The 24182-nt window shown below is 36.9% G+C and overlaps 4 protein-coding genes across 8 annotated transcripts; 1 reads left to right on the top strand and 3 right to left on the bottom strand.

Annotated features, from left to right (window-relative positions):
- Positions 1 to 623: 623 nt before the first annotated feature.
- On the bottom strand, positions 624 to 12056 carry LOC144555505 (mediator of RNA polymerase II transcription subunit 23-like). Of its 5 annotated transcripts, none has more exons than XM_078303874.1 (21): positions 11886 to 12056; positions 11749 to 11792; positions 11391 to 11490; positions 10246 to 11202; positions 9566 to 9806; positions 8618 to 8832; positions 8001 to 8205; positions 7377 to 7651; positions 6854 to 6937; positions 6640 to 6734; positions 6261 to 6423; positions 5258 to 5503; positions 4572 to 4742; positions 4397 to 4507; positions 4129 to 4254; positions 3885 to 4030; positions 3515 to 3758; positions 2668 to 3355; positions 2395 to 2576; positions 1894 to 1997; positions 624 to 977 (listed from the first exon to the last, which is right to left on the bottom strand). In XM_078303874.1, exons 1-21 carry the CDS (start codon positions 11970 to 11972, stop codon positions 776 to 778), a joined length of 4686 nt encoding a protein of 1561 aa, XP_078160000.1. In that variant the 5' UTR covers positions 11973 to 12056; the 3' UTR covers positions 624 to 775. The 5 variants fall into 5 exon arrangements, with proteins under 5 accessions (XP_078160000.1, XP_078159999.1, XP_078160002.1 ...); XM_078303873.1 differs by having other exon boundaries at positions 4129 to 4257; positions 11886 to 12028; XM_078303876.1 differs by having other exon boundaries at positions 4129 to 4257; positions 11300 to 11490; positions 11886 to 12006.
- Positions 12057 to 12949: 893 nt separating this feature from the next.
- On the bottom strand, positions 12950 to 15120 carry LOC144555462 (GDSL esterase/lipase At5g37690-like). The gene is made up of 6 exons (XM_078303800.1): positions 14800 to 15120; positions 14410 to 14537; positions 14161 to 14287; positions 13934 to 14046; positions 13513 to 13762; positions 12950 to 13432 (listed from the first exon to the last, which is right to left on the bottom strand). Exons 1-6 carry the CDS (start codon positions 15038 to 15040, stop codon positions 13200 to 13202), a joined length of 1092 nt encoding a protein of 363 aa, XP_078159926.1. The 5' UTR covers positions 15041 to 15120; the 3' UTR covers positions 12950 to 13199.
- Positions 15121 to 17155: 2035 nt separating this feature from the next.
- On the bottom strand, positions 17156 to 19191 carry LOC144555498 (GDSL esterase/lipase At5g37690-like). The gene is made up of 6 exons (XM_078303853.1): positions 18891 to 19191; positions 18655 to 18782; positions 18401 to 18527; positions 18145 to 18257; positions 17789 to 18038; positions 17156 to 17688 (listed from the first exon to the last, which is right to left on the bottom strand). Exons 1-6 carry the CDS (start codon positions 19129 to 19131, stop codon positions 17438 to 17440), a joined length of 1110 nt encoding a protein of 369 aa, XP_078159979.1. The 5' UTR covers positions 19132 to 19191; the 3' UTR covers positions 17156 to 17437.
- Positions 19192 to 20628: 1437 nt separating this feature from the next.
- Positions 20629 to 24165, top strand: LOC144555945 (APO protein 2, chloroplastic-like). Its single transcript, XM_078304391.1, has 5 exons — positions 20629 to 20898; positions 21048 to 21109; positions 21716 to 22000; positions 22937 to 23567; positions 23881 to 24165. Exons 1-5 carry the CDS (start codon positions 20719 to 20721, stop codon positions 24079 to 24081), a joined length of 1359 nt encoding a protein of 452 aa, XP_078160517.1. The 5' UTR covers positions 20629 to 20718; the 3' UTR covers positions 24082 to 24165.
- The last annotated feature ends 17 nt before the right edge of the window (positions 24166 to 24182 follow it).

Genomic DNA, 24182 nt, shown 5'->3' with positions numbered 1-24182 from the left:
ACATCGGAGTTCTTTGCAGCCGTTTTCAGTAAAACTTCAAAGCTGATGTGAAGTGAGCTGTGTTTAAAATAATTTCTTATTATATAACTTCATTACTTTAGTTGGAAAACTGGAAATAAACTAAATTAAAGTCTAATTATTAACTGGGAGAACGATTCCGAAATTTTTATTAATAGAAAATTAATTAATTAAATATCGATAATGGAGAACGAATTAAGATTTTTCGAGATATAGGAAAAAAACGTGATAGTTTATAACGTCCTCTGAATGTTATAAACTATCACGGCTTGGAACAGTGCCAATTCTTGCCAAAACAGTGCCAATTCCTGACCAAAACAGTGCCAATTCCTACCAAAATAGGGTCTATTCCTGGAAAAAACAGGTTGTTCCTGGCTGTGATAGTCTATAACGTCCACAAGCCGTTATAAACCATTACGTTTTCCCTATTTCTCCAAAAAAGTCAAATCTGTTCTCCATTGTCGATATTTATTTAAATAATTTCGTATTAATAAAAATTTCGGAGACCGATTGATACTCTTATTACGACCCATGACCTTAGTCTTTAAGGTTGGCACAGTGTAGGATGAAAAACAAAAATAATAAAAAGTTATAACAGCCTGAAACGAGCAAAGTAATTTTGACCAATAATTAATAAATACACAGTTGTTACAATAGGTATATTGCCCAACACAAACTAACATGCTAGCCGATTGTCAGATAAGACCCTAAACTATGTTTTATAAAAACAACCTTCATACATAAAACACACCTATTTTTAAGTCGGATTTTGCACTATTTTGGGATGGTTGGATGCATAAACAGAGGAATTGGGGTCGGGTCTCAGATGGGACAGCAGGTGCATTACATCAGGCCTCAGTATGTCCAAGACCTTGCTACAGAGAGTCAAGCTCTCTAGCTTAGGTTTACTGGTGCTCTGCACGGGCCCACCTTGTCCCTCATACATGACTGCATGGTGCCTGAGCACAGAAGATCAGTACAAAGTCAGATTTAGGTTTCAGTGAATTTAACTTGTTTTGCAACTTCTTGATGAAATATAATTGTAAAACTGGTACGCAAGTTATCAGGATAATTTCATGAAAGTTCCCTTCTCAGCAATTACAGAACAATCCAGAAAAAGTCAAGAAAGTAGAAATTGGATCCTAAGAAAATGCCTCTTTTCAACTTATACTGTCAATCTTTATTTGCTTTTCTTATTGAAGATTAAAAAAAAAAATTGAATGGTTAGGGAGTAGAACTACTTCACGAGTGATGCATTTACATGTAAAGGGGCTTGGTGAGCTTAACTTCAAAGCCTGCCAGACTGACTTCAAATAACGACCGAACTGTTGAAACTGATCTACTTCACGAGAGTGATGCATTTACATGCAAATTTTATAATTTTTTCGAATTAATTTAGTATAAATTAAAGCGGTCAAATTTTATAATTTTTCCTCGTTCTTTTACCACTTGACTTTATATTGAATTAATTCAAAAATTTATAAATTTTATATGTAAATGCATCACTTGGGAAGTAGATCAATTGAAACCGGTTTGGATTCGTCGTTTGAAGTCAATCCGATAGTTTTTGGAGTTTGAGAACACCCTAGTTCTACTCAATGGTCAGGGAGTAGATATATTATAACAAAGGATATATTCACCATTTCATTTGACCCTTGAATTTATTTAGTACCCTCCCTTTCACTTTGTTAGTACTTAGTACTAATGGCATAAAAATTAAAATTAAAAATAGGACAACAATGATATAAAAGTTTCCATTAACAAGGAAATTTTGTAAACAATGACAATGGAAGGGTATTTCTGCAATTCTCTAGTATGGTTTGGATTTTCTCTTTGCAATATTTGTAAGGGTTAGATCTGTAATGAGCAACTTACAGAAAATCAATGATGTCAGTTATCTCTGAAGCCTCAGTGGGGGACGATGGTTGTGAGTTCTTCCCAAACACATCGCCCAGTGCATTAAATAGTAGAGCTAAAGTCTACAAATAGTCCCCCATACAGAAATGATAACCTAGTCAATAATAAAGATAGCATACCACTACTAGTACTGGAATAGGCTAGAGTTCTTGGTCAACCATCAACACGTTAAGCCCACTGGAACTGATTGAGCACACCGGTACAGGAGTATATTGCATGGCATAATAACCTACCTAGATTGCATACTAGTTGGACAATATATCTTGTTCTTTTTCATCTTCCTTTTGGTCTTTTTTATGTCAATTTGCAGTACTAATTAAGCCGTGAAATTTGAAACAGAAAAATTGAATAAAATGTCTTATTATAGTTCATGTTACTTTTGTTTCTCTTTGCTTATGTGCTCAAGTTTAAATTGATAATCATCAGTTCGCACACAGAGGTCACAAGTCAAATGGGTACCTTCATAAACAAGGGACGGGCAAAGGCCAACCGAGGGAGCAACGGGCCCAAGATACGAAAAGCGATCCTCAGCATTGCCACAGAAGTTACTGGACGCAAGTATTTGACAACAGTATGCGACGTCTCAAGCCACTCTTGTGGGAGGTTGATGTAGAAAGCATGCAGCAGTGCTATTATGTTCCCTGCATTACATTCAGACAACAGCTGCAGGCTCATGTCATTTGGGTCTCAAATCAATCCAATTGAGAAAAAGAAAGGAAAAGAGCACTATACCTACGGAAGTGGAAGTATTGTCCTGAGAAGCCCAAGTGGGGTCCAGCAGTGCATACCCCACCGCAGAATCCAGATCCTTAAGTGGGCGGCTGCCGTCAGCAAGCCACCAGCATTCCTTTATCACACGTGCTGCCTCTGAGTAGAGCTGCATGTGGAACTCCTGCGGCAGCTGAGCCAACAACAAACCGCATGCCTGGATCATCAAGCACGACAGCTGCTGGCTCGAGTACCCACTTTTGGAAACGAACCCAGCCAAATTGATTCCACTGCCAACTCCACCCCCTATCTGCTCAGCGACACCTGCCGCTGGAGAATTTGGTATCAGTGATGATTGGATGTGGACTACGATCTGAACCAGAGAGGAAACAATCTGAGCTGGTGACGCAGCAAGTGAGAGGATTTCTATTGCAGCTGTTTCTAAGACGAGCTGAGTGTACGACCCCGGGTCTTGGTTCTGATAGAATGCCTTCTGGGTGTCTGAGGTGTTTATTGAGCCCGGTTGAGGTGGTGCCTGAGGCTTGACATTACTGCGGGTTGAGGATTCGGCCGACTCAGATCTCGACTTGGTGCTTAGAGCAGGTATAACATTGACGACCAAACCTAGAAGAAGGTTTGCATAGTAGTCTTGAGGAGGTGTGACGGGGCTTTGTGAGGTTACGAGCTGTATAAATGATTCCGAGAAAGGGATCTGACATATGAAAAACTCACTTCAAGCATACATGTATTAATTAAGAAATAAAAGCATGTCATTTACTTTCTTTATGGTATTGCAAAGTGGAAGAACGCAGTCAAGTTTGGAAAATACGTAAAGAAAAATATTCTTAATTTGAAAGATGAAAGGAAGTACCTTGGAGGAGCCCCCAAGGACTTTGAGTATACGAAGAATCAGCTTGCTCGGAAGGTGGCCGTAGAAATAGGCAAGGATGTCTCTGACAAAGGTAAACTTGAGAGGGTGGAAAGCAAGGCATGAAGAGTAAAAAGCAAGCACCCGCTCAGCTATGTCAGTCAAATCATTCTCTATAAGCCGGTAAACAATTAGTGGGATAACCGGTAAAATACGAGCCGCAATATCATCAAAAAACGGTGGACTACTGCACTTGCACATGAAAAAGCACAAGGATACACAAGTAATTATGTAGGTGATACACATAAAAATATGTACAAAATATAAAATAAATATACAAAAAATTGACAAATTGGAGAATGACTTTTCATACCGGTCCTTAAAAGAGAGATGATTCCCAAGGGCTTTCTGAAGCTCAACTCTCTTTGGTAGTTGATTGTTCATCCAATGCTCAGGAGACCTATTGGAGTAAAACATCTTGACCCTTTGTTGAAGCTCGGGCCTCTCCAACAGACTTATCTGTTATTCAACAATGCATCAACTGAGTTTGTATCCTTAAATATTTTGAACCAAAATTTCATTCATAGACTACTTGTAAGAAAATTAAAAAACCATACCACTATGCGAAGGGCATAGGGATCATCATCCCTGTCAATCAGAGCAAGTAGGAGAATGTCCAGTGGAAGCAACTCATGATTCCAGATGAAAAAGGAAAGATTGCTGACTGCCTTTGCCAGAAGATCCTGGTAAATAATAATAATAATAAATAATAACAACAGCAATAATACTAGAAGTAATACTAATAACATTAAAAATGATGACAATAAATGAATGTACTAAACATGCTCAGCACAGTCAAACTGACAAAAAGTTCAATGTACAAACCTGTGCAGAATGCCCATGTTGCTGAACCTGGATTTGATGGAGAAGAATATCCACCATATTGTAGATATTAGAGGTTACTTCCTCTGGTGAGAACTCTCTTAAAACCCGTCCCTGTATTTAAAGTCTTATCAGACCAATACCAGACATAAAGATAATAAGAGGTGAAATGACATACCAGATTTACACTGTTGATGCTATCAGGATGACCACTTATAAGCACCCAAGCACCAGCACAGAGGTGCTGTCGGTGTTGAGCGAAGCTGTGGTTCAGATAGGTTGCGACATAGGTGGGATCGGCTGATGGAAGGAGAAGCTGAGTACACTGATTAATTACAGTTGCTTCGACCTGAAAAATTGCACATCTTCTGAGGAAAAAGTATCCTGAATTTTTAATATACTGTCTGAAGTACTGGACCTGCCCCAACTTGTTTGGGACTAAAGGCTTTGTTGTTGTTGTTTTCTGAAGTACTGGACCCAATCATTCGGAGACAGAAGGAACAAGCTAATGTTGGATTTTTCTTTGGCTGTGTCTAACAACAAGCAAAAGGTGCTTTAATAATGAATGGAATAAACATGCAGAGGTATTGGTTCAGCATCAGCATCAAGAACAAGAATGGATTTGCAATGTGCTTAACCCTTGCTTTTGACTTTTGAGTTTTGACCAAGGATTCTAGCAGGTACATATCATAATGGCATGGCCAGTAATCAGTAGATATACTTTAATACAAGAAAATTCCATGGAAACAATAGCACAAAGTAAATCCACATGGGCACCTATAACACTTCTCCAAGTAGGAACGCTCAAAATAAATCAAGAATAAGTATAGCACAAAGGTATCATTAACCACCATAAAATGTTACCTGTTGCCAAGCTTGGATAGCTTGAACCCTCTTATCCATCCTCCCTTTCAAAAACTCACGAATCACAGGAGGGAAGTACAGCATAGTTTTCTCAGACCATGTGTGCTGGCTTGTCGACATGATTTGCTCAAGCAAAGGTTGAAGGTAAAGCATGTGCTCCACTTCAGCAATCCCTCGTGTTTTAATGGTAATTGCAAGGCTTATTATTGTTATCCTGTTAAGTGTTTCTGTAAATTCAGTTGGACCCTGGAAATGGAATCCAATTGACATGCGTCATTTTAGACTTGAAGGAATCATTTCATGTAAATACACTCTACCAAGGGAAAATATACCTGGTAACCCTCCCCCTATATCTCTAAATAGAATGTCCAAATAAATTTTCAAGCAGACAATCAGGAGTAGGGATTCGGGATATTTTAATATTCCTAGAATATATCTTATTTGGAGGGTGCATATAAGATACTTTATGAGGTTCTTTTTAGAATACAAAATAAAACATTTTGAAAATTTTGAAAAAACAAGAGTGAGTCTATGGTACTATGCATATCACGGGTTGTTACCGTGCTACAACTCTATATTCGAGTTTTCAAATCCTAACGGTCGATCCGAACCGTTCATCTTGTTCTCCATATTAATATGTGTTTGGAGACCAAATTTTACATTTTTTGAAAAAATTTTACTATTTTTTTAGATATTTAGAAAATCACTTGATCTGAAAATTCTGGACCATCAAAAAACAGTGATTTTCAATAAATCTAAAAAAAATAAAAAACAGTGATTTTCAATAAATCTAAAAAAATAGTAAAAATTTTTCAAAAAATGTAAAATTTGGTCTCCAAACACATATTAATATGGAGAACAAGATGAACGGTTCGGATCGACCGTTAGGATTTGAAAACTCAAATATAGAGCCGTAGCACGGTAACAAATCGTAATATGCATAGTACCATAGACTCACTCAAAAAACAAAGGAAAGAAAATCCAGAAGTTACTCATAGGGCACCTTCAATTCTTTCTTAACCAGAAAGAAGTCTCTTAGGGAGAGTATCAAGTTCATGCACAAGTTCTCAGCCAGTCTGAGCAACCGATGCTCCCCACGTTTCCCCTTTATCATGGAAATTATCTTGGTGACATCATACATCAAGGCCTTGCTCTTTCCATGGTACCTGGAAAAATATTTAATTCAATTATGCCAAGGAAGAAAGCAAATATGAAATGGAAAAACTAGGTTATTTTCTGTACTAAAATTGAAAATTCTTTGTATTAATATAGGTGTAAGCCTTTAAACCATATAAGAAAATAAAAAAACTGCATGTGACTCTAATTCTAAGCTCTTTCATGACAAAACGATTTGAAATGAGGCAACAAGACTTGCGACAAACCTGTATAATGGTAGTAATCTATAATTTAGTATCTCGAGGAGAAGCAGTGAGACGCCAGATTTGCTCAGAATGGAGGGAGATCTTTGAGTAAGATTCTGCCCAAAACAGAAAAATGTATAATTAAATAACCACAAATATTTACATAGTCAAACAGTCAAAATATCAAGAATACAAGGGAATTGAAAAATGGTTGTAAAACTTGTCCAGGAAATACCGTAAAGTGCGGTCGAAATAAGGAATGGGGTGCAATGAGAAGGAGTCTAACATATGTCTCAACCACAGCAATGCTAGGTACGGCCTACAACACAAAAGAAAAATATCAGAACAACAGATTATAGAATAATGAAGGATAAAAAGTCTTCTGTCATGGTATATTGAAAAATAAAAAAAGATCAAAAGTAATTTGTCCCCAATGAAGGTACCAGTATAGCACTTGCTTTGAACTTTAATCCAACATCACCTTGTCACAACTCACAACATAGACAAAAATACTTTTTAGGTGCATTAAATCTTGAACAGCAATTTTCAGAGAACGAAAATTGTCAAGATCACAATCTGTCAGATATTTGCATTGTACGATTGAGTTCAGTACTGGAATAATCTGTTAATATCGTTATTTTCCCTTTAATTCTTCCATTCTGCTTATTGAGGGTTCATATGCTGCTATGATTTGAACTGGAACCGGTACCAGTATGTACCGCCAAAAATCGAAACCCTACAGAATGAACATGCAATACCTGGCCAAGAAAAATGGTTTCTTCGAGCTGGTATGCAAGCTTCAAACACATGTTGAAAGACAGGCCAGAGAGAAACGTCATAGAGAGTGGGAAGGTTTCGCGCATTATGGTGATTTGCTCATTGGTGTGCATGTTGGGAACCTGTAGCAGATCAGTCACACCAGTTGAGGTGAACCAATTCATCACAGCCTCAACTGCCGGCGGAGCCATGGTAAATGACAGAACCCAGAACATTCCCATTGTTCGCTCGTCCAGGTTTGCGAAATCAATTCTCTCTACAATATACCACATTAAGTTAATAATGATTTGAAACAGAAGTGTTTAATCTAAGTTTGTAACACTCTGGTAATGTGTTGCATATCAATTAGAAAGTTTAATATCAGATGTTATATGTTTGAAGGCCAAATAGGAAAAATAAAATAAAAAATAAAGTAATTTTGAGGTCTGTCAGATGCTGACCATGTCTCGAAAACAACAGAAAGGTCTTTTTGCAGTCATGTGTGAATAAACCCTCCTTTTGAGGGCTGTACGGGATATTTGTTAGGTGACAGGACCAATACAGGAAATTCTTCCATCAAAACAGAATTGAAGTGATAATGTTGATGCTTTTGACATCAGTTTTACCTTTGTTCAATTGTTTCCACCATTCATCAAATATCTGCCTTCCCTTTTGAAGTTGGTCAGTATTAAGAAGTTCCCTAAAAGAGGTGTTGAAAGACCAAATGCGTAAGGTTTGGCTGCTACTGATAAAGTCTAGAAGTACGCCTTGAGCCGAGTCTAGACCTTTCTCCTCTTTATGAAATGAAATGATCTTTTTTGTTGTCTCAATCTACAAGATAAGGAACAAGGTTATAGAATTAGTTTTATTTGAAAAGGAGGCTGAGAAGTGTAATCATAATACTGAATTGCTATCAAACGCTGAACGGTCAATCTCAGAAAAGTAAAAGGTAATCTTAGTTCTAAACATTAAGCATGGTAATTTTTATATAAATGACAACTTTGAGATTGTTCGTAGCATTATAAAAGGTGAAAGATAACCTAGGATTAACCATCACAAAGGCTAAGCTAATAAGAACAGAAGTAACCTGCAACCTTTAAGAATTACGCTATAACAATTGTTATAACTCAGTCACTTTAAGGATGTGTCTGATCATACAATATTGTAAGAAGAAAAAAGGAAGAAATCATAAACACATAAACTTAAGCAAAAAAAACTAAATAAAGTTATGCAAAAAATCAACCTTGCGAGGATCTGAACTTAAAGTGTTCATCACAATCTCGATGTGTATGATCTGGCAAAGCAACCAGGTGACATGGTTGCTCCGAAGAACCTGCGGGTCACCCCTCACCCGAGAGGCCAGCTTGTCCACAAAATCAAAAAAATCGATGCACCCAATCTTCATGAGAAAGAAAAATATGTCTCCAAACGCAAGCCAGTCCTGCCAGAACTGTGCATCTGCATTGGGTAGACACCAGGATTACAGGCTTGTTTATTCAGAACTTTGATATTTCATGGCTAGTTAGCACCGCCAACCATGGGCAGACGCAGGATTTATGCTAGGGAGGGGCAGGAATCAGATTCAAATAGCTTATAGGGTTCAACCCATTAACTATCGGATACTAGATAAAAAAAACAATCAACATAATAAAAAAACAATATAAATAACATATTATTATTATTACATAATAAAAACAACAAAATAATATCATTTTACATATTAAAAAACAACAAAGTTGGTTCGGACCCTTAAATTTCTATAAAATTTATATAAAAACAACACAATTTTTCATTAACAATGCTTTCAAACTGGTCTAGCGAGATTTTCAGTTCCAGAGAGGGGCAAAAGAATTTCCAAGGAGGGGCAAAGTGGTACCGAACCCGTATTTTTCCATTGAATTTCAAAATCCAGAGGGGGGCAGTTGCCCCTCTCTGACTCAAGGTGGGTCCACCCCTGCTGCCAACTTAGTGTAGTGGAAGTGTGTGATTTTTTTGAAAAAAATAAGTCTCTACTATGGCTTATTATTAACATTTGTAATGCATCATAACCCTATATTAACAAACAAAAAGGATTATAAAAATGGTGGATCATAATACAATGCCCTCGCTTTTGTCCTTCTCCATCATTTGTTACCCTCCCTATCAAAAAGCAAATTTGAGAAACAGTACAAAGAAACAACATTGAAAGTACCTGTGTTGGTAATCTTAAGAAGTTCGAAGGTTCTGTCAGCAACAGCCTCGCCAATCATATCCGGGGAGAACACAGCACCAGGCGTAGATACATGCTGTTGTGCAGCTGGTTTGTAACAAGGTGCAACAAGAAGCACACGCCTCCACCAATCAGGCGATGGTGTTGCACAAAGAGCGTGCCTCAAGCAACGCATGGCCCTTTCCCAATCCAAACTTCCTTTCGGAATAGAGTTTGCGAGATCCTATTTAAAATAGAATATCGTTATCTCCACAAAACTATTTATAAAATTACATTGGCTTTGATATTAGACCTGATGTTTGTAGTAAACCTTCTATTTGAAAATTTCAGTTTGTTTCTCATGTGTTATTTGACCAACTAGGAAGCTTTGGTTGAAAGAAAATGAAGACAGTTCATGTATATATATACTGTACAATAATGGAGGAGAGTAAAGAACTATTAGAAGTATTTTGCAATTCTACCTCCAGTGCAGAAATATTAATTGGACAGAATTAACTGTTGGTGAAATTTTGTTGGTTGAATCCATTCTCTTAATCAAGTAATACAACAACAACAACAACAAGCCTTTAGTCCCAAACAAGTTGGGGTAGGCTAGAAATGAAACCCAATCACAATCATAAAATAAAGATAAGTAGTAATAAAGTAGTAAATAGAATGCTTACCTCTCCATGCAGTGGCTCTCCTAACACACTGGGATAAGTAATGGGTGAGTATCTCAGGTTAGCAATTGGCTCGCCAGGTATACTGGGGTATGACTGAGACAAGAAACGGTGTGTAGCAAAGGTGGGGCAGTGCAAGTGCTGGTCCAGCATTTGCATGTGCATTGCCACCATGTCCCTCCTCCTATGTATTTCCATAATAATGCTAAACATTGCCTCATCATTTGGTATATTCTCCATGTATTGTAAACTACACCTTAAGAGCTCATAGAAGGGAACCCAGCATTTATCTTCATCGACCAAGATCCAAACAACATCGAGGCAGAGATGCATCCACTCATCCAATGGAGTGTCCAGTCCCCATGACCTGAGGCTGTCAATGGTTTCCTCCAGTCCTGACGGCCTCTGGTTCCAGTTGACTAACCAGTCGATCATGTGTTGAAATATAACACCATGGGTTAATGGTTTAAGGTTAGTCTCAAGTGCGGATAAGATGATTTTACAACATAGCTGCCGCAGTGAGCCAAGGCAAGGTTGGCTAACCATAGGCGTAACAGTTCCAGTACCAGTAGCTGTACCATTACTTGTACCAACTATGTCAGTGGGTTTGGCTGGAGAAGCATGCATGACAGTTGATTGGTCCATGGTCAAAGACTGAGTTGGCGATCCGATCTGATTTATTGCTGAGAGAGGTGAGGTTGGGTCTGAAACATGAAAGTGAGATGCGGTCAGTGTTGGCGCTGTCGATGATGTGGGTCCTGCCGATGAGCTGGCCTGGGAATCCGTATTTGAGACCGAGGATAGAAGAGAAGGGAGAAGCGAGTCCCATTTGAGGTAGCCAACGCCACAAAGACTCTTTGTGGCAAACAAAAGGAATTCTGATTGCGGCGCATGGCTGCTACACTTGATTATAAGTGAGATAAGAATCGATTCAGTGATCGATTGAACTTGCTCCTGGTCCTGAAAAGGAAAGATGCAAGCTAAATCTTTGGATTTAAAAGTACCATTTTTTTTGGTGAAGAACAAGGTAAGGATCATTTTAAGAATGAAACCACACCTTGGAGTATCATAAATCAGCCAGCATTCAGGCAGTCAATTTGAAAACAGGAGGAAAAAATCAGAAAAGCAACAAACGGGGGGCACTAAACTGGAAATTGAGCTCGCAGCTGGTCAAAATCAATGATGAACTGTTCATCTCGAGGTGGAAGGTCTCTAAAAGGAGCCGTAACCCTTTTTTGCAGCTTATTCCTGAAAAATTTCAGATGATTAGTTAATGATTAACCAATTTATCAGAAATAGGGAATTCAATATTTCGCCCAAAAGAGAAAAGGAAAGTTTTCCCAGAAAAAAGTTTTTGTACCAAAAGAAACAATGTTTGTTAGATAGATTAGTAGCACTTCAGTAAAGTCTAGTTGATTACACTGGTCATTGATCACGCATTAATGAGGTTAAATAATACACAAAGACAAAGTCGAAGGAGAGAGAGAGAGGAACTAATTGACTTACGAGGTTTCACGGCCGGGATCATCTGGTCTCTGACGCGAATTTCTCTGCAACAACAGAATTAGAAAACAAGTTTAGCTAAGAAGAAAGAAGAGGTGAGCGGGCGAGTGTCGGACAGGGAAAGAGCAAGGAGGGACTACCCCGAGGTAGAGATCGAAGAGGTCGGTAATGGCGGGTTTGGAAGGATGTTCCTGGAGCGGCCTCTGAGCTCCCTGGTTCTGCTCCATCTCTCTCTCTGTCACTTTCTCCCTCTCTTTCTTTGGTTCGCTCGCTCGTTACATTGTATTGGGAAAGGTTTAACCATAAAATTTACGAACTCACCCCTACAAGGCACAAACCCAGTAAGAATGTATGTATAGTCGAATTATTCAGATTTCTGGAGGGTATATTAGCAAAAGAATTTTGACACCGTTAATTTAGTGGGGAAACTGAGTCCGTCTCTCAGGTACCTGAGGTACGATCTAAAAAAATGGACGGTCCAGATTAATTTCAGCTGAGTCCAATTTGATCCGGTGCTTGTGAAAACTGTAGGGGTCTGCTTTGAGATTCGTGCTAAGTAAAAAGAACGGTCCAGATTTATCACTTGCACCTCACGTACCCGATACGGATTCGCAAAAGTAGAGTATCTCCAACTTCTTTTGCAAAGTTCTACGTGGATCCGATGCGTTAATTTCAAATCAGTTGTCACCGAACTCTTTAAATTTTTGAAAGTTTTCATAAAATGAAAGCTTTTGTTTCACTTTCATCTCTGTTTGTTAGTGAAGATACCTATCAAATTCGAATTAGCAATATACACAACAATTTCTTTTTTTATTACGATTTTATGATAGCTATAATAAAGTTATAGTTAGGTCATGCTCCATTTTCAATATATTCTGGTATATATGATTTGCAGTTCAAATTTATACTCTTTCAAAAAGAGTAATCATGGACTAATTAATATGCTTTATGCTCATAAAGATCATTGCGTAGTTTTACTCCATAAAATAAAGCATGATTCGCATCGCCAAACTAATATATAATTCATACTAATAATATTAGAAAAAGGGAGCTGCTGCCAAGCCAGCGATGAGAAAGTGTCTCTGGTACCTTTTTCCTTCCGATCCAAGGCTTTGGTACCTTATTTAATGCTGAGGAGAGCTGGGTTAGGTGATGTGAATTGAGATATTTCTTGGTAAAATCCATAGGAAATGGTGCAAGAAGCTGGAACTAAAATACATAAATCATTGAATTTAAAATCGAACTACAATTTTTCTTTTTACAAAAACCCTAGGTATATATCACACAGTTCATTTTCTGGATCTGTACCAGTAACATCAATCTGACCCAAACAAAATCCACAACAACCTCAAACAGAACAAAATTAACCACAAACCAAACTTTTTTTTTCTTGTTGTTGTTTTTCTTCATTAATCATCCAATCAAAAATATGCTGGTACAGGTGCAGCACGAAGCTATGGCGAAGACGCTGGGCCAGGGGCTGGAGCCGGTGCAGCAGAACCGCCTGTCAGTGCACTGAGATCAGCAAACATTTTGTTGGCGATGATCTCATTGGCAGCATCTGATGTGTGGTAAGCGTCCCAGAAGACGTAATCCCGGCGATTGGCACAGAGTTGGGAGTTGGGCAGGCACATGCCACCAACGGTCGAGTCAACATTACAGCACGACGTGGTAGAGATCTTAAACCCTTCAAGTTAAATAATTTTTTTAAAAATGTACATAAAATAAATTTTTATTTCAATCTCTTTCGAATATTTTAAGAATTACCATATTTTTCAGGGTGGTCAATTAGTTCCATGACAACCGGATACGAATCAGCGAGAACCATCTGTGCACCGGGTAGCGCGGCATTTAAAGCCACGAGCAGCTTGGTCACTTGTGCATTGAATTCCTTCACATACTGATTTACACGGTGGAGGCATTGTCCATTGCTTGATTTAACTCTCTGTGAAGGGATGCAACCCAAGGGACCAATTCCATTAAACACTACCTTCCTTGCTCCAAGACCATATAACCTCTGTTACCATGATTAAGAAAAACAAATTAATTTAGCATAAAAAATAATTTTAATAATTGATGTTTCAGAAGATTGTGATGCTTTTTTTTTTGTTGATATTCTGGTACTGGATATTTTAAGTACAAGTTCAAGTACTAATTAAAAGGATAACAAAAAATTGAGTTCAATAACCATGAGTTGGCTGTTTAATGTAGCATTGAGGAGCGTGATGAACTCGTCGTGAGTGTAAGCCTGTCCGTCAGCCATGAATGGTTGCAAGAAGTTATTTATATAATCGTTGCTTCCTTTAAACATAAAAAAATAAAAATATCTATCAGATTTCATTTTAAAAAGGAGATGGAATTTTTTAAAAGAAGAAAAGGATGTAGTTATAAGGAGCTTAATTGACACTTCCATACCAAGGCCAATCAAGTAGAGTGCATTGTTGCACAATTTCTCAGCCTCTGCCTCTCCAATCCTTAGCTTTATTACTTCTTTGGTCTTCTCAAAGTAACTTATCTGAGCATCAAATGAGAGATACTGAACCTGCATTGCATTATTTTATCATATTAACAAATTATGATCAATTTACAAAACCTGTGCAAGTGAATTAATTTAAATCATGACATTTGTTTAAGAGTAGTTGAAAAAATAAGATTGGTGCATACAAAGTAGCTTCCTGTCTCATTGAGAATGCCAGCCCCACCAGAGGCGAAGTTAATGCCTTTCAAAATTGCATCATCATTCATCGACAAAGATAGATAAGCCGGTGGTGGAGGAACTCCGAACCTAGAAGCTAAATTGAAGTGAAATCAAGTATTAGTTTAATTAATCCAAACTTTAATTAAGTGTACAATAGATCAATGTAATCTAGAGTGTAATTTTCAAAAAATCATAGGTTAAAAGAAGTACTAATCAACTTTGGTGTATATCTATTTGCACATTTGGCCGGAGTCAAGTCATAAATTGTAATCTTTACAATTGGAAAAATAACAGGGGAATGGACTTAATTAGCCAAAAATATTCGCATTAACTTATGATCTCCAGTTGAAACTTACACATGACATCTCCAATGGTTCTTCCATTTGTAAATCTCCCAGTAGGTTGTTTGGTGGAGTAGTCAATCCCATACCATGGATAGTTTGCCTTTGCAAGGGACTGAGGGAAGAAATTGTTATTTCCTACATCTGCCATAGAATCACCAAATATATACGTCACCGGCCCCGGCGCGACAGCTGAACTGGCAACTGAAACCAGGTAAGCAAAGGCAATGGTATGGATTGCTAGAATAGCAGCCATTACTATAATAGGTTTTTGTTTTCTTTTTTGATAGGTAATGCACTTGGTTATGATCTAAATGCATGATTTGTGAGAGATTTATAGTGTATGATAGATACATGTATGAAGTCATTCTCTTTGCTGTAAGTTTGGGTTGAGGTGAGGTGGCTTGATTCTTACAAGAAAAGAGAGGGAAGATTGTGTCAGTTAATTCAGTGGGGAAGTGTCAATAGAAGGGGTTGGTGTTGTTGTTAGGAAAAATTGTTTTTTCTTTTCTTTTCTTTCTTGTTTGATGATTAGTTAGGAAAATTTGTTAATTTCCTTTGCCTAATTTTTTTAGCAATCTCAAGGAATGGTTTAATTGTCTCAAGGGTTTATCAAAGCTTCAGGTTAGATTTTAGCCAGAAATTTGAACTTTGACAAAGAAATAGAAAAACAAAAACAAAGAATGCCTATGGCGATTTCTCTCACTTTTTGTTAAGCATCTTTTTTTTCTTTTTTTTTTTGCCCAAGAAATAACAAAATGACCAAAATTTTGTTAACTTTAACATTTATCCGTATAAATCATTAGTATTTTTGCCCCTCTACTTGTGCTTTTTTTTCCCAAGAACATTTTGTTACTTGTTGTATTCATTTCCCAGCGAAGGCCTATTTCCACAAACGTCAAACTGAAATAATAAAAGAGGAGGGATCGGATGACACTCTTTTTTGGTGATATCGAATGATATCGTGCATTTTTTAAGTTTTCAAAATTCAAACAGTCGATCCAAACCGTTCAACTTGATGGATATGTTAAAATGTGCTTGTAGACCAAATTTTACATTTTCTGAATTTTTTTACTATTTATTAAGTATTTAACAAAATCGCTATATTCAGACCGTTGAATTTTTGTACCCACCTTGATAAATAGTAAAAAAAATCAGAAAAATATAAAATTTGATCTGCAAGCACATTTTAACATATCCATCAAGCTGAACGGTTTGGATCGACTATTTGGACTTTAAAAATGCACAGTGTCATCCGATATTACCAAAAAATGATGTCATCCAATCCCTCCTCATAATAAAATTATCTTTTGTTTCAATAACAAAGTATTCATAATTACCCATGGCATGCCCCTTTGAATTTTGTACTTATTGTATCATATATGTTTGTTAAAATTAAGTACAATTACAATTCATTGAAGCATGCCTTGGATAACTTTTTCTGGAATTGACCAGTATGATTTTACAAAATTAAGTCATAGATTTTTTGGGAATTGACCAGTATGATTTTTCCGGATAACTTTTTCTGTGCAAAATTCACCATAATTCTCTTGTACAGATGAAAGTTGCTTGTCAAGCAAGATCGTAAGTTTTTTTGCACCCAAACAAAAAATTCATTATTTTGCTGTACCAGAGATGGCAGGGAAATATTAAAAGTGTAGATTTTTTTTTTCCTTTTATATAGAATAACTTGTTTTGTCAATATAATTGTTTGACAACCTGCTAGATATTATCAAAAAACAAAAATAAAAATTGCAGATATATTATAATGATTTAGATTTCAGACAGATAATATATTGAGTTTTAGTACAATTTGGAAATGGATTTATTATCCATTAACATTTGATTAGTAGCCAAAAAAAATTCAAATTGCATCAAATTGGATATACTTATCTATACCATAAATAACACACCCGTAATACTTTTTCAACTAATTTTGAAGCCACATGTTATTGCTGTAAAAAAAAAAAAAAATGGTTTTCATATATTCTTTTTTTTACTAGCAACATAGTTTAGTACACTTTGCTTTTACTGGAGCAAAACATATCTTAAATTTTACAAAACTATTTACCTTTTTTTCCGGTAATGTTCTGCTTGGACACAATTTTTGAGCAGTACAACTAGAACAAGCACCTATTATTTCATTTTTTTGAATATAATGGAATCTTGATGACATAATTAATTTTGTCAAGGTTTCGTTGAAAGTTAGTTATTTCTTTTCGTATAACAGCTGACATAAATTCCCATTCAAATCAACATGAACCATCATTAATTCGCACATAACACTAATCATTATTCCAAGTCAATTTGTTAGCCTTTACATGTTAATTACTTGATTAGCTTTGGCAGTGAGCAGAGACTAAACAATGGGTTTATATCAAGATGATCTGAAGCAGATGCAAGATGCAAATATAGCTCGTTAAACTGACTGAAATTCATTAAATGCATCTTGGATACAACAAAGATCGCTTGTAATCTAGACATGAAAAAAGAACCCTAATATAACCTTCTTCTTCTTGTACACCATTCATCAATTCAAAGAACTCGACGCTACTCACGCGTCAATATATTAATTTGTATAAATAGTACTATATTCAACAACAAAAAACAGTAATCAAAACTAAACCCCACATAACAAAAACCCTTCTCAAATTCACTTATGATGTGCCGGGGCTGGAGCGGTTGCATTAGTAGGAGCTGAAGGGGTGTCAACAAAACCTTCAACTACAGCTTTGATATATGGAAACATTTTGTCAGCAATGACCTGATTGGCTGCGTCGGAGGTGTGGTATGCGTCCCAAAACACATAATCCTTTCGGTTGGCACAGACTTGTGCATTGGGGAGGCAGAGGCCCCCGACGGTTGTGTCCACATTGCAACATGATGTGTGTGAACTCTTGAACCCTAGTTCAGTTATCAAAAAATTGGTTGAAATTTTGCAAGTATAATTAATTTTCAAATTTTCTAGAAAAACATGGATGATTGTATTGTATTTATATATTACCGTATTTTTTAGGGTTATCAATGAGGTCCATGACAACAGAGTAGGTATCAGCAAACACCAATTGGGCACCTGGGAGCTTCTCGTTCAATTCATCGATCATTTTCTTTGCTGCTGCATTGAACACCAACACGTACTCATTCAATTGAGTAAGGCACTCGCCGGTTCCTGTCAAGACCCTCTGGGACGGGATGCACCCCATTGGAGCGAGACCGGTGAACACGATTTTTCTAGCCCCAAGACTGTATAATCTCTGATAGGAAGAAATTACACATAATTTATTAGAATCTAATTTGGGAGGTCTTTTTGTAATTTGTTATGAAATATGAATTAAATTATGATTATGGGAGAGAAAGTGCCTTGAATTGTTTGCTCAATGTGGTGGTCAGGAGAACTACAAATTCATCATGAGTGTAGACTATGCCATCTGCCATGAAAGGCCTCATGAAGTTGTTTACATAGTCGTTGCTCCCTACATAACGAAACCCAGGAAAAAGGTAAAATAATTAATTAAGAATGGCCTCAACAGAACTATTTTGAAATACAATTAAGTTTGAGAGTGCTGTCAATATTTTTCTGACAAACAGATAAATGGAAATTAACAAGTTTGGATACCGAGTCCAATCAAGAAGAGTGCTTCGTTGGATAATTTCTCAGCAGCGGCATCTCCGATCTTCGCTTTGACGCCCTCATTTACTTTCTCATATGCATCTATTTGAGCATCAAAGGAGAGATATTGAACCTGCAATGCACATTAAAGAAAAGCAGATCAGTAAGACCACTTCATTTTTGTACCTATTTTTTCTGAGAAATTCATGAAAATTAACTACTGCAACCAAATTCAGATAAAAAAATATAACAATTCTTACAAAGTAAATTCCAGTTTCATTGAGAATGCCAGCACCACCAGAAGCAAAATTGACACCTTGAAGTATCGCATTGTCGGTCATGTACAGAGAGAGGTAAGCTGGCTGAGAGGGAACTCCAAATTTAGCAGCTACATTACAAAATACAACATAGGTATCAATCAGTCGCTTTCTAGACAAGAATTAGGAAAAAAAAATTCTGAAAATTACTGTAAACATTTGGATGTTAATTAACTTACACATGATATCGCCTATAGTTCTTCCGTTGCTGAATCTTCCCGTCGGCCAGCCAGTGTAGTAATCGATCCCGTACCAAGGATAGTTTGATTTGGCAATGGACAGAAGCAGGTAGTTATTGTTCCCCACATCCGACATAGAGTCGCCAAACACGTACACTACCGGTCCTTTGGCTGCTGCCATGTCAGATATTGACATGACAAAAGCAAAAGCTATAACAAAAATTGCTGCAAGTGTTGCCATTCTGGTGCTTAATTAGTATATCTGATAATGCTTTAATTGTGTTGTGGCAGTGGAGTTGTGGTTAAATGTATTAATTAGAAGGGGTTTTATAGTGTTTGATTTGTGTTTAGTCATGAAAGCTTTTTCCCCAAGTTTTGGCCTTTTCTTGGTGCAGGTTAATTTTTTCATTTAACCACAGTTCTCTTTTCTTTCAAGAATCATTTCCGATTTTCCGGTACCAAAGAAATTAATTGTCAAAATTAAGAAGCTAGACTGGAGTGTCTTAATAGCTTCTCTATAAATTTGCTCAACTGCCTGTCTGCCTTGTGGGAAGAAAAAATGATTTGCCGTATATTTTTACCCACTTTTTAATAAAATTGATTGATAGAGTACATGTGATTTTTCTAAAACCACCTACGTATCTTAAAAAAGAAAAAGAAAAAATAAGTGTTCAATTGTCCCTCAATTGGAAACTTACATCTACAAGTTATTCCAAAAAATTTAAACGTGTAGATGGTCGTAACGTAAACTGATACTTTTATGTTTTGGGGATTCACATTTTGAAGTCTATGTATCTTTAAATAAATTATTATTATTATCTATCATAAAAAAAAACTCTAGCTCTCAAACAACCACTCAATACATGACCAAATTAACTTGTTAATATTGTGATATTAAGACTAAATTACTTGAATTTACGATTGAAACCTCGAATGATTTTTTTTTTTAGAGAGAGAGAGAGAGACTTAAATAGTGTATATTCATCAGTTAAATAATTATATAAAGACTTGAAACGGTCAATGACCTGTTTAATTATAGTTACCAAGTAATTCTTCTCTAATATTAAAAAATATTAAATTATTCTAAATACTTGTTTCACCAGAAAAAAAGATGCAATAATAATGCCAAAATAACCTGAAAGAATGTAAAACCATAAACAATTAAAAAATAAGTCTAGAAAATTAAAAAAAATTAAAATCAGTATAAAATTTACAAGTCTCATGATGCATGATTAAAAAATCAGTACAATCAACAAGATTGCTGTAAGTATATTTGTGTCCGAAACAAACAAAGCCAACACTAAATTTTCATTGTATGAAAATTACATTTGAGCACACAAAAAATCAGCTGAACAAACATGTCTAAACAGGATATATTAAAGCATAAGAATCGCACATGCTATTTACTGTTTACGAAAAGCAATTATGTGGTAACAAAACATGCTTAGTTAGAAAGTCAGTTCTTTCTTTCTTTCTTTCTTCTCCTTTAAACATGTTGGTTATCTTGTACAAGCACATATTTAATTGGTCTTAGTTTAGGCCCGGAAACTAAACAAAAATTTTAGTTTAGGCCCAATTAAAGTCTGCTATGTCCCAAAAAGTTACATGAAATAATTGAAAAATAAGAAAGATATAGGCCCGGAAACTAAACAAAAATTTTAGTTTAGGCCCAATTAAGCCCAATTAAAGTCTGCTATGTCCCAAGAAGTTACATGAAATAATTGAAAAATAAGAAAGATATTTCGTTCCACACTCTGCTGTGTGTGTCAGTGTGTGTGTGTGACTGTGTCACAAATTGTTGCTCGGGTAAGCAGCGGGGGTTTTAGAGATGAGCAGCTCTTCATGCTCTCTCCTTCCTTCGCCTACTGCTCCTTTTGCCCCATCCAGTTCTAATCGGATGAAAACTTCTCCTTGTCGATGCTTTCTCCGACGTAGCGCTCCTTTGAGTGGATTCTTTGGCTGTCGCCTCACCTATTCGAGTTCAATTATCCATCTTTTCTCAAATAAGGTTCTATCCAATAAATAAGCTGTTAATTTATCTTGTTTTGAGTGGATTTCATTGTGATTATAATTACATCTGATAGGCAGAGTCTGGGACCACATAGTCAATTACATTTCTTTTACTTGTGAATAATTGGTTTTTCCTACATTTTCAAGGAGGAATTGAGTGCATATGCACCAATTTTAAGCTGGACACACAAGAAAGGCCGGCGCATCAGGTTTGCTTCCCCTAACACTTTCAATTTCTGGAATTTGGTATTTACAAATTCCAATTATTTACTATGTACGTTGTGAAGTAATAGATCTAACAGGTATATCATCACAATTGTACCTGTAACATGAGATCAATTTAATGGATTTCTTGGCCTGAACTTATGTGTTATCCCCAAATTAAGCTCTGACACTTGTATGAAACTCAAGCACTAACTAAAACCCAAAAATGATGAATGAATAATTGAATATCAAAGTTTCCAGTATTGGCTCAGTACCAGGTGTTAGATGACCTGGCTGGTACCAGGGGTGATTCGGGCAAATCAAAATATTTTTGCAATTGGGATCAACTGTACAGTAATTAAGCATCATACAGTTATTGAAAAAATAGCACTTACTATAAGTATGGGGGTTGATACTGAAGAATTGCAGCAGCCTAAAATATGGGGGTCAATTAGGTAAATTAGGCAAAATGTTCTACCCACATAAATCCACCCTTGGCTGGTACATACTGAAACCTGTATCTGAATTTAAATTAGGTTTTCTTACTTTTGAAGTTTTGACTATTGAGCATAAATTTGTATATATAATTATTTTAATTCCTTTCTGTATAGTGGTATGGTCATCAAATGTAACTACCCTCAAAATACCGATTTGCCACGACACTACTCAAGGAAAGAAAAGAAGCCATTTCCCGTACCAATAGTGGAGCTCAGACGTGCTGCAAGAGAGAGGATAAAAAAGGCAAGGGGAAAGCCTAGAATCCCAACTTTGCCCCCGAGAAATGGGATGCTCGTCAGGAGCCTGATACCAGTAGCATACCAGTTAATGAATGCCAGGGTCACACTAATCAATAACTTGAAGCGGCTTCTGAAGGCGGTGCCTGTACAAGCATGCAAGTAACCTCTCTGTCACATTTGTTTCCCTTATCATGTCGAATATGTTGTTTATCTTATTTGTGTCAGCATATATCACTATTGCACCTGCAAATAGTATGGTTCTCGCTTGAAAACTTTTCTTTTTCTTTCTTTTTTTCTGGGGGCTTAATTCTTGTGGCTTATCAAATGCGAAGTCAAGCTCTGTATAAGTTTTTTTATTTTTAACAAAAACTGGTAAATTTGAGCTTTTTTAAAAGGTGAATAAGTTTTGAGACTTGTTGCTATCAGAAATATATCAGTAGGCCAATACAATTTCAGTAGCTTATTCCCTGCCCTTGACAGTATTTCCTAGCAGTGGTAAGCCTGTAAGCAACAATTACCTACTTATTTCATGTTTCAGCATAGCCTCCTTATAATTTGAAGATGCAGAGCTAATGTTACGAGTAGCCCGTTATAGCTTTTTCTATACCCAATTGCTAAGCTATAAGAAATACTAAAGCTACAAAAAAAATATATTAATATATTTTTCCAAATATAATTGTATAGGGTACTAATGTAAAAGGGAGTACTTAATGCATGAATAATCAGTTCAAAATTCACATAAAGAAAACCGACAGAGCTTGATTTTTTTTTATTTTTCATTGTTGCAATTTGTCTCTGACCAATCCACTATTCAGTTCCATAGTAGCCAAAAGGATGTAATAATATCTAAATCCATCTTGTCCTCCCTCTTTATAGCCTCCCTCTATTCTATTCTTTTACCATATTTTGTGTGATTTTATATTACTTATTTGAGCCTTTTGGTATAATCAATTAATGGTATTAATACAGTTAATAAATTTATTATTCAATGTAACTGCCATGTAGCATAGCTAGCATAAGACCGCTGTAGCTTTTAGTGAGACCTTACTGCTGTGGAGCTTAATTGCTACTTAAAACTGTGCAAAACCAATGTAGGTATTGCAATGAGATCCATGTGGGATCCATTGGCCACCCATTCAAATCATGCAGGGGCCATCACTCAAACCGTCGAAATGGGACCCACGACTGGACCCGCACTTTCTCAGCAGAAGACATATTTGTCCCTATAGAGTGCTTCCACCTCTTTGACCGCCTGGGCCCTCGCATACCACACCATGAGCGCTTCTCTGTTCCGCGGGTCCCGGCATTAGTTGAGCTCTGCATCCAGGCTGGTGTTGACCTGCCTGATCTCCCAACCAAGAGGCGCCGCATACCAGTAATCCGCATTGGCAGGAAAGAAATTATTGATGCAAATGAGGATCACTTGCGAGACCCGAAACCCAATAGGCATAAAGTACCGATACTTGAGATATTACCTGATGAGGAAGTTGTGGCCCCGTCAAGCCATGAAGAGACTGTTCAGCTGGCAGAGGAGACGATTGAAGCTTGGGAGACAGTGAGGCTAGGGGCTGAGAGACTGATGAAGAAGTATACTGTGAGAGTCTGTGGGTACTGTCCTGAGGTGCATGTGGGACCCACAGGACATAAGGCACAGAACTGTGGGGCCCATAAGCACCAGCAGAGGAATGGACAGCACGGTTGGCAGGCATCAGTGCTTGATGATTTGGTAATGTTCTGTTTACCAAGCAGTTACTTTAATATACAGCTTTAGCTGATAGAAGAATGCAATTCTAATGTTTTATGTGCATTTAACAACTCTGATGGGTAGAGAAACAGAAACTGGGGACATAATATTCATTAAAATATGCTTTACATGATTAAACCACGTTAACTAAATGGTTTATAAAGTTTAGATCTCTGATCGAATAGATGAAAATAAACAGATGAAGAAATTTGTTTGTACAAATGCTGCTATTTAATTGTTCTAAATTATGTGATCATAGATAATGCCAATTTAATAATTAGTTTTGCCCTAGCAGGTGCCCCCAAGATATGTGTGGCATATGCCGGAGTCGGTGGAGGAATTGAAAAGAGAGTTGAAGAGTTTTTATGGACAGGCTCCAGCAGTGGTGGAGATGTGTGCACAGGCCGGTTGCACTGTACCGGATAAGTACAAGGGCACTATGAGGCTGAATGTGGGGATACCGACTAGCTTGAAAGAGGTTGAGATGGTTGTATAATTGGGGCGTAAAAGATGGAACATTATAGAGTTTCTTTTTTTGAAATTGAACATAGAGTTTCAATTGTTGTTGTTGTTCTCTCTCGCGTTCTCCCCGTCTCC

Source organism: Carex rostrata, chromosome 6 (genome assembly GCF_964058835.1).
Source record: "Carex rostrata chromosome 6, lpCarRost1.2, whole genome shotgun sequence".
Lineage (NCBI taxonomy): Eukaryota > Viridiplantae > Streptophyta > Magnoliopsida > Poales > Cyperaceae > Carex > Carex rostrata.
This window is presented reverse-complemented; position numbering and strand designations above follow the sequence as displayed.

What these genes read in the sequence shown, in the direction of transcription:
- LOC144555505 (XM_078303873.1), bottom strand. Translation starts at nt 11,972, where the DNA reads ATGGAGCAGAACCAGGGAGCTCAGAGGCCGCTCCAGGAACATCCTTCC. An exon ending in TCTTCGATCTCTACCTCGGG is followed by an intron (nt 11,793 to 11,885) that starts GTAGTCCCTCCT and finishes CTGTTGTTGCAG; the next exon opens with AGAAATTCGCGTCAGAGACC. An exon ending in GAGAGCCACTGCATGGAGAG is followed by an intron (nt 9,807 to 10,245) that starts GTAAGCATTCTA and finishes TATTTTAAATAG; the next exon opens with GATCTCGCAAACTCTATTCC.
- LOC144555462 (XM_078303800.1), bottom strand. Translation starts at nt 15,040, where the DNA reads ATGGCTGCTATTCTAGCAATCCATACCATTGCCTTTGCTTACCTGGTT. An exon ending in ATGAGACAGGAAGCTACTTT is followed by an intron (nt 14,288 to 14,409) that starts GTATGCACCAAT and finishes AATGCAATGCAG; the next exon opens with GTTCAGTATCTCTCATTTGA. An exon ending in CATTAAACAGCCAACTCATG is followed by an intron (nt 13,763 to 13,933) that starts GTTATTGAACTC and finishes TCATGGTAACAG; the next exon opens with AGGTTATATGGTCTTGGAGC.
- LOC144555498 (XM_078303853.1), bottom strand. Translation starts at nt 19,131, where the DNA reads ATGGCAACACTTGCAGCAATTTTTGTTATAGCTTTTGCTTTTGTCATG. An exon ending in ATGAAACTGGAATTTACTTT is followed by an intron (nt 18,528 to 18,654) that starts GTAAGAATTGTT and finishes TGTGCATTGCAG; the next exon opens with GTTCAATATCTCTCCTTTGA. An exon ending in TGATAACCCTAAAAAATACG is followed by an intron (nt 17,689 to 17,788) that starts GTAATATATAAA and finishes TAACTGAACTAG; the next exon opens with GGTTCAAGAGTTCACACACA.
- LOC144555945 (XM_078304391.1), top strand. Translation starts at nt 20,719, where the DNA reads ATGAGCAGCTCTTCATGCTCTCTCCTTCCTTCGCCTACTGCTCCTTTT. An exon ending in GTGCCTGTACAAGCATGCAA is followed by an intron (nt 22,001 to 22,936) that starts GTAACCTCTCTG and finishes AAACCAATGTAG; the next exon opens with GTATTGCAATGAGATCCATG. An exon ending in CATCAGTGCTTGATGATTTG is followed by an intron (nt 23,568 to 23,880) that starts GTAATGTTCTGT and finishes TTGCCCTAGCAG; the next exon opens with GTGCCCCCAAGATATGTGTG.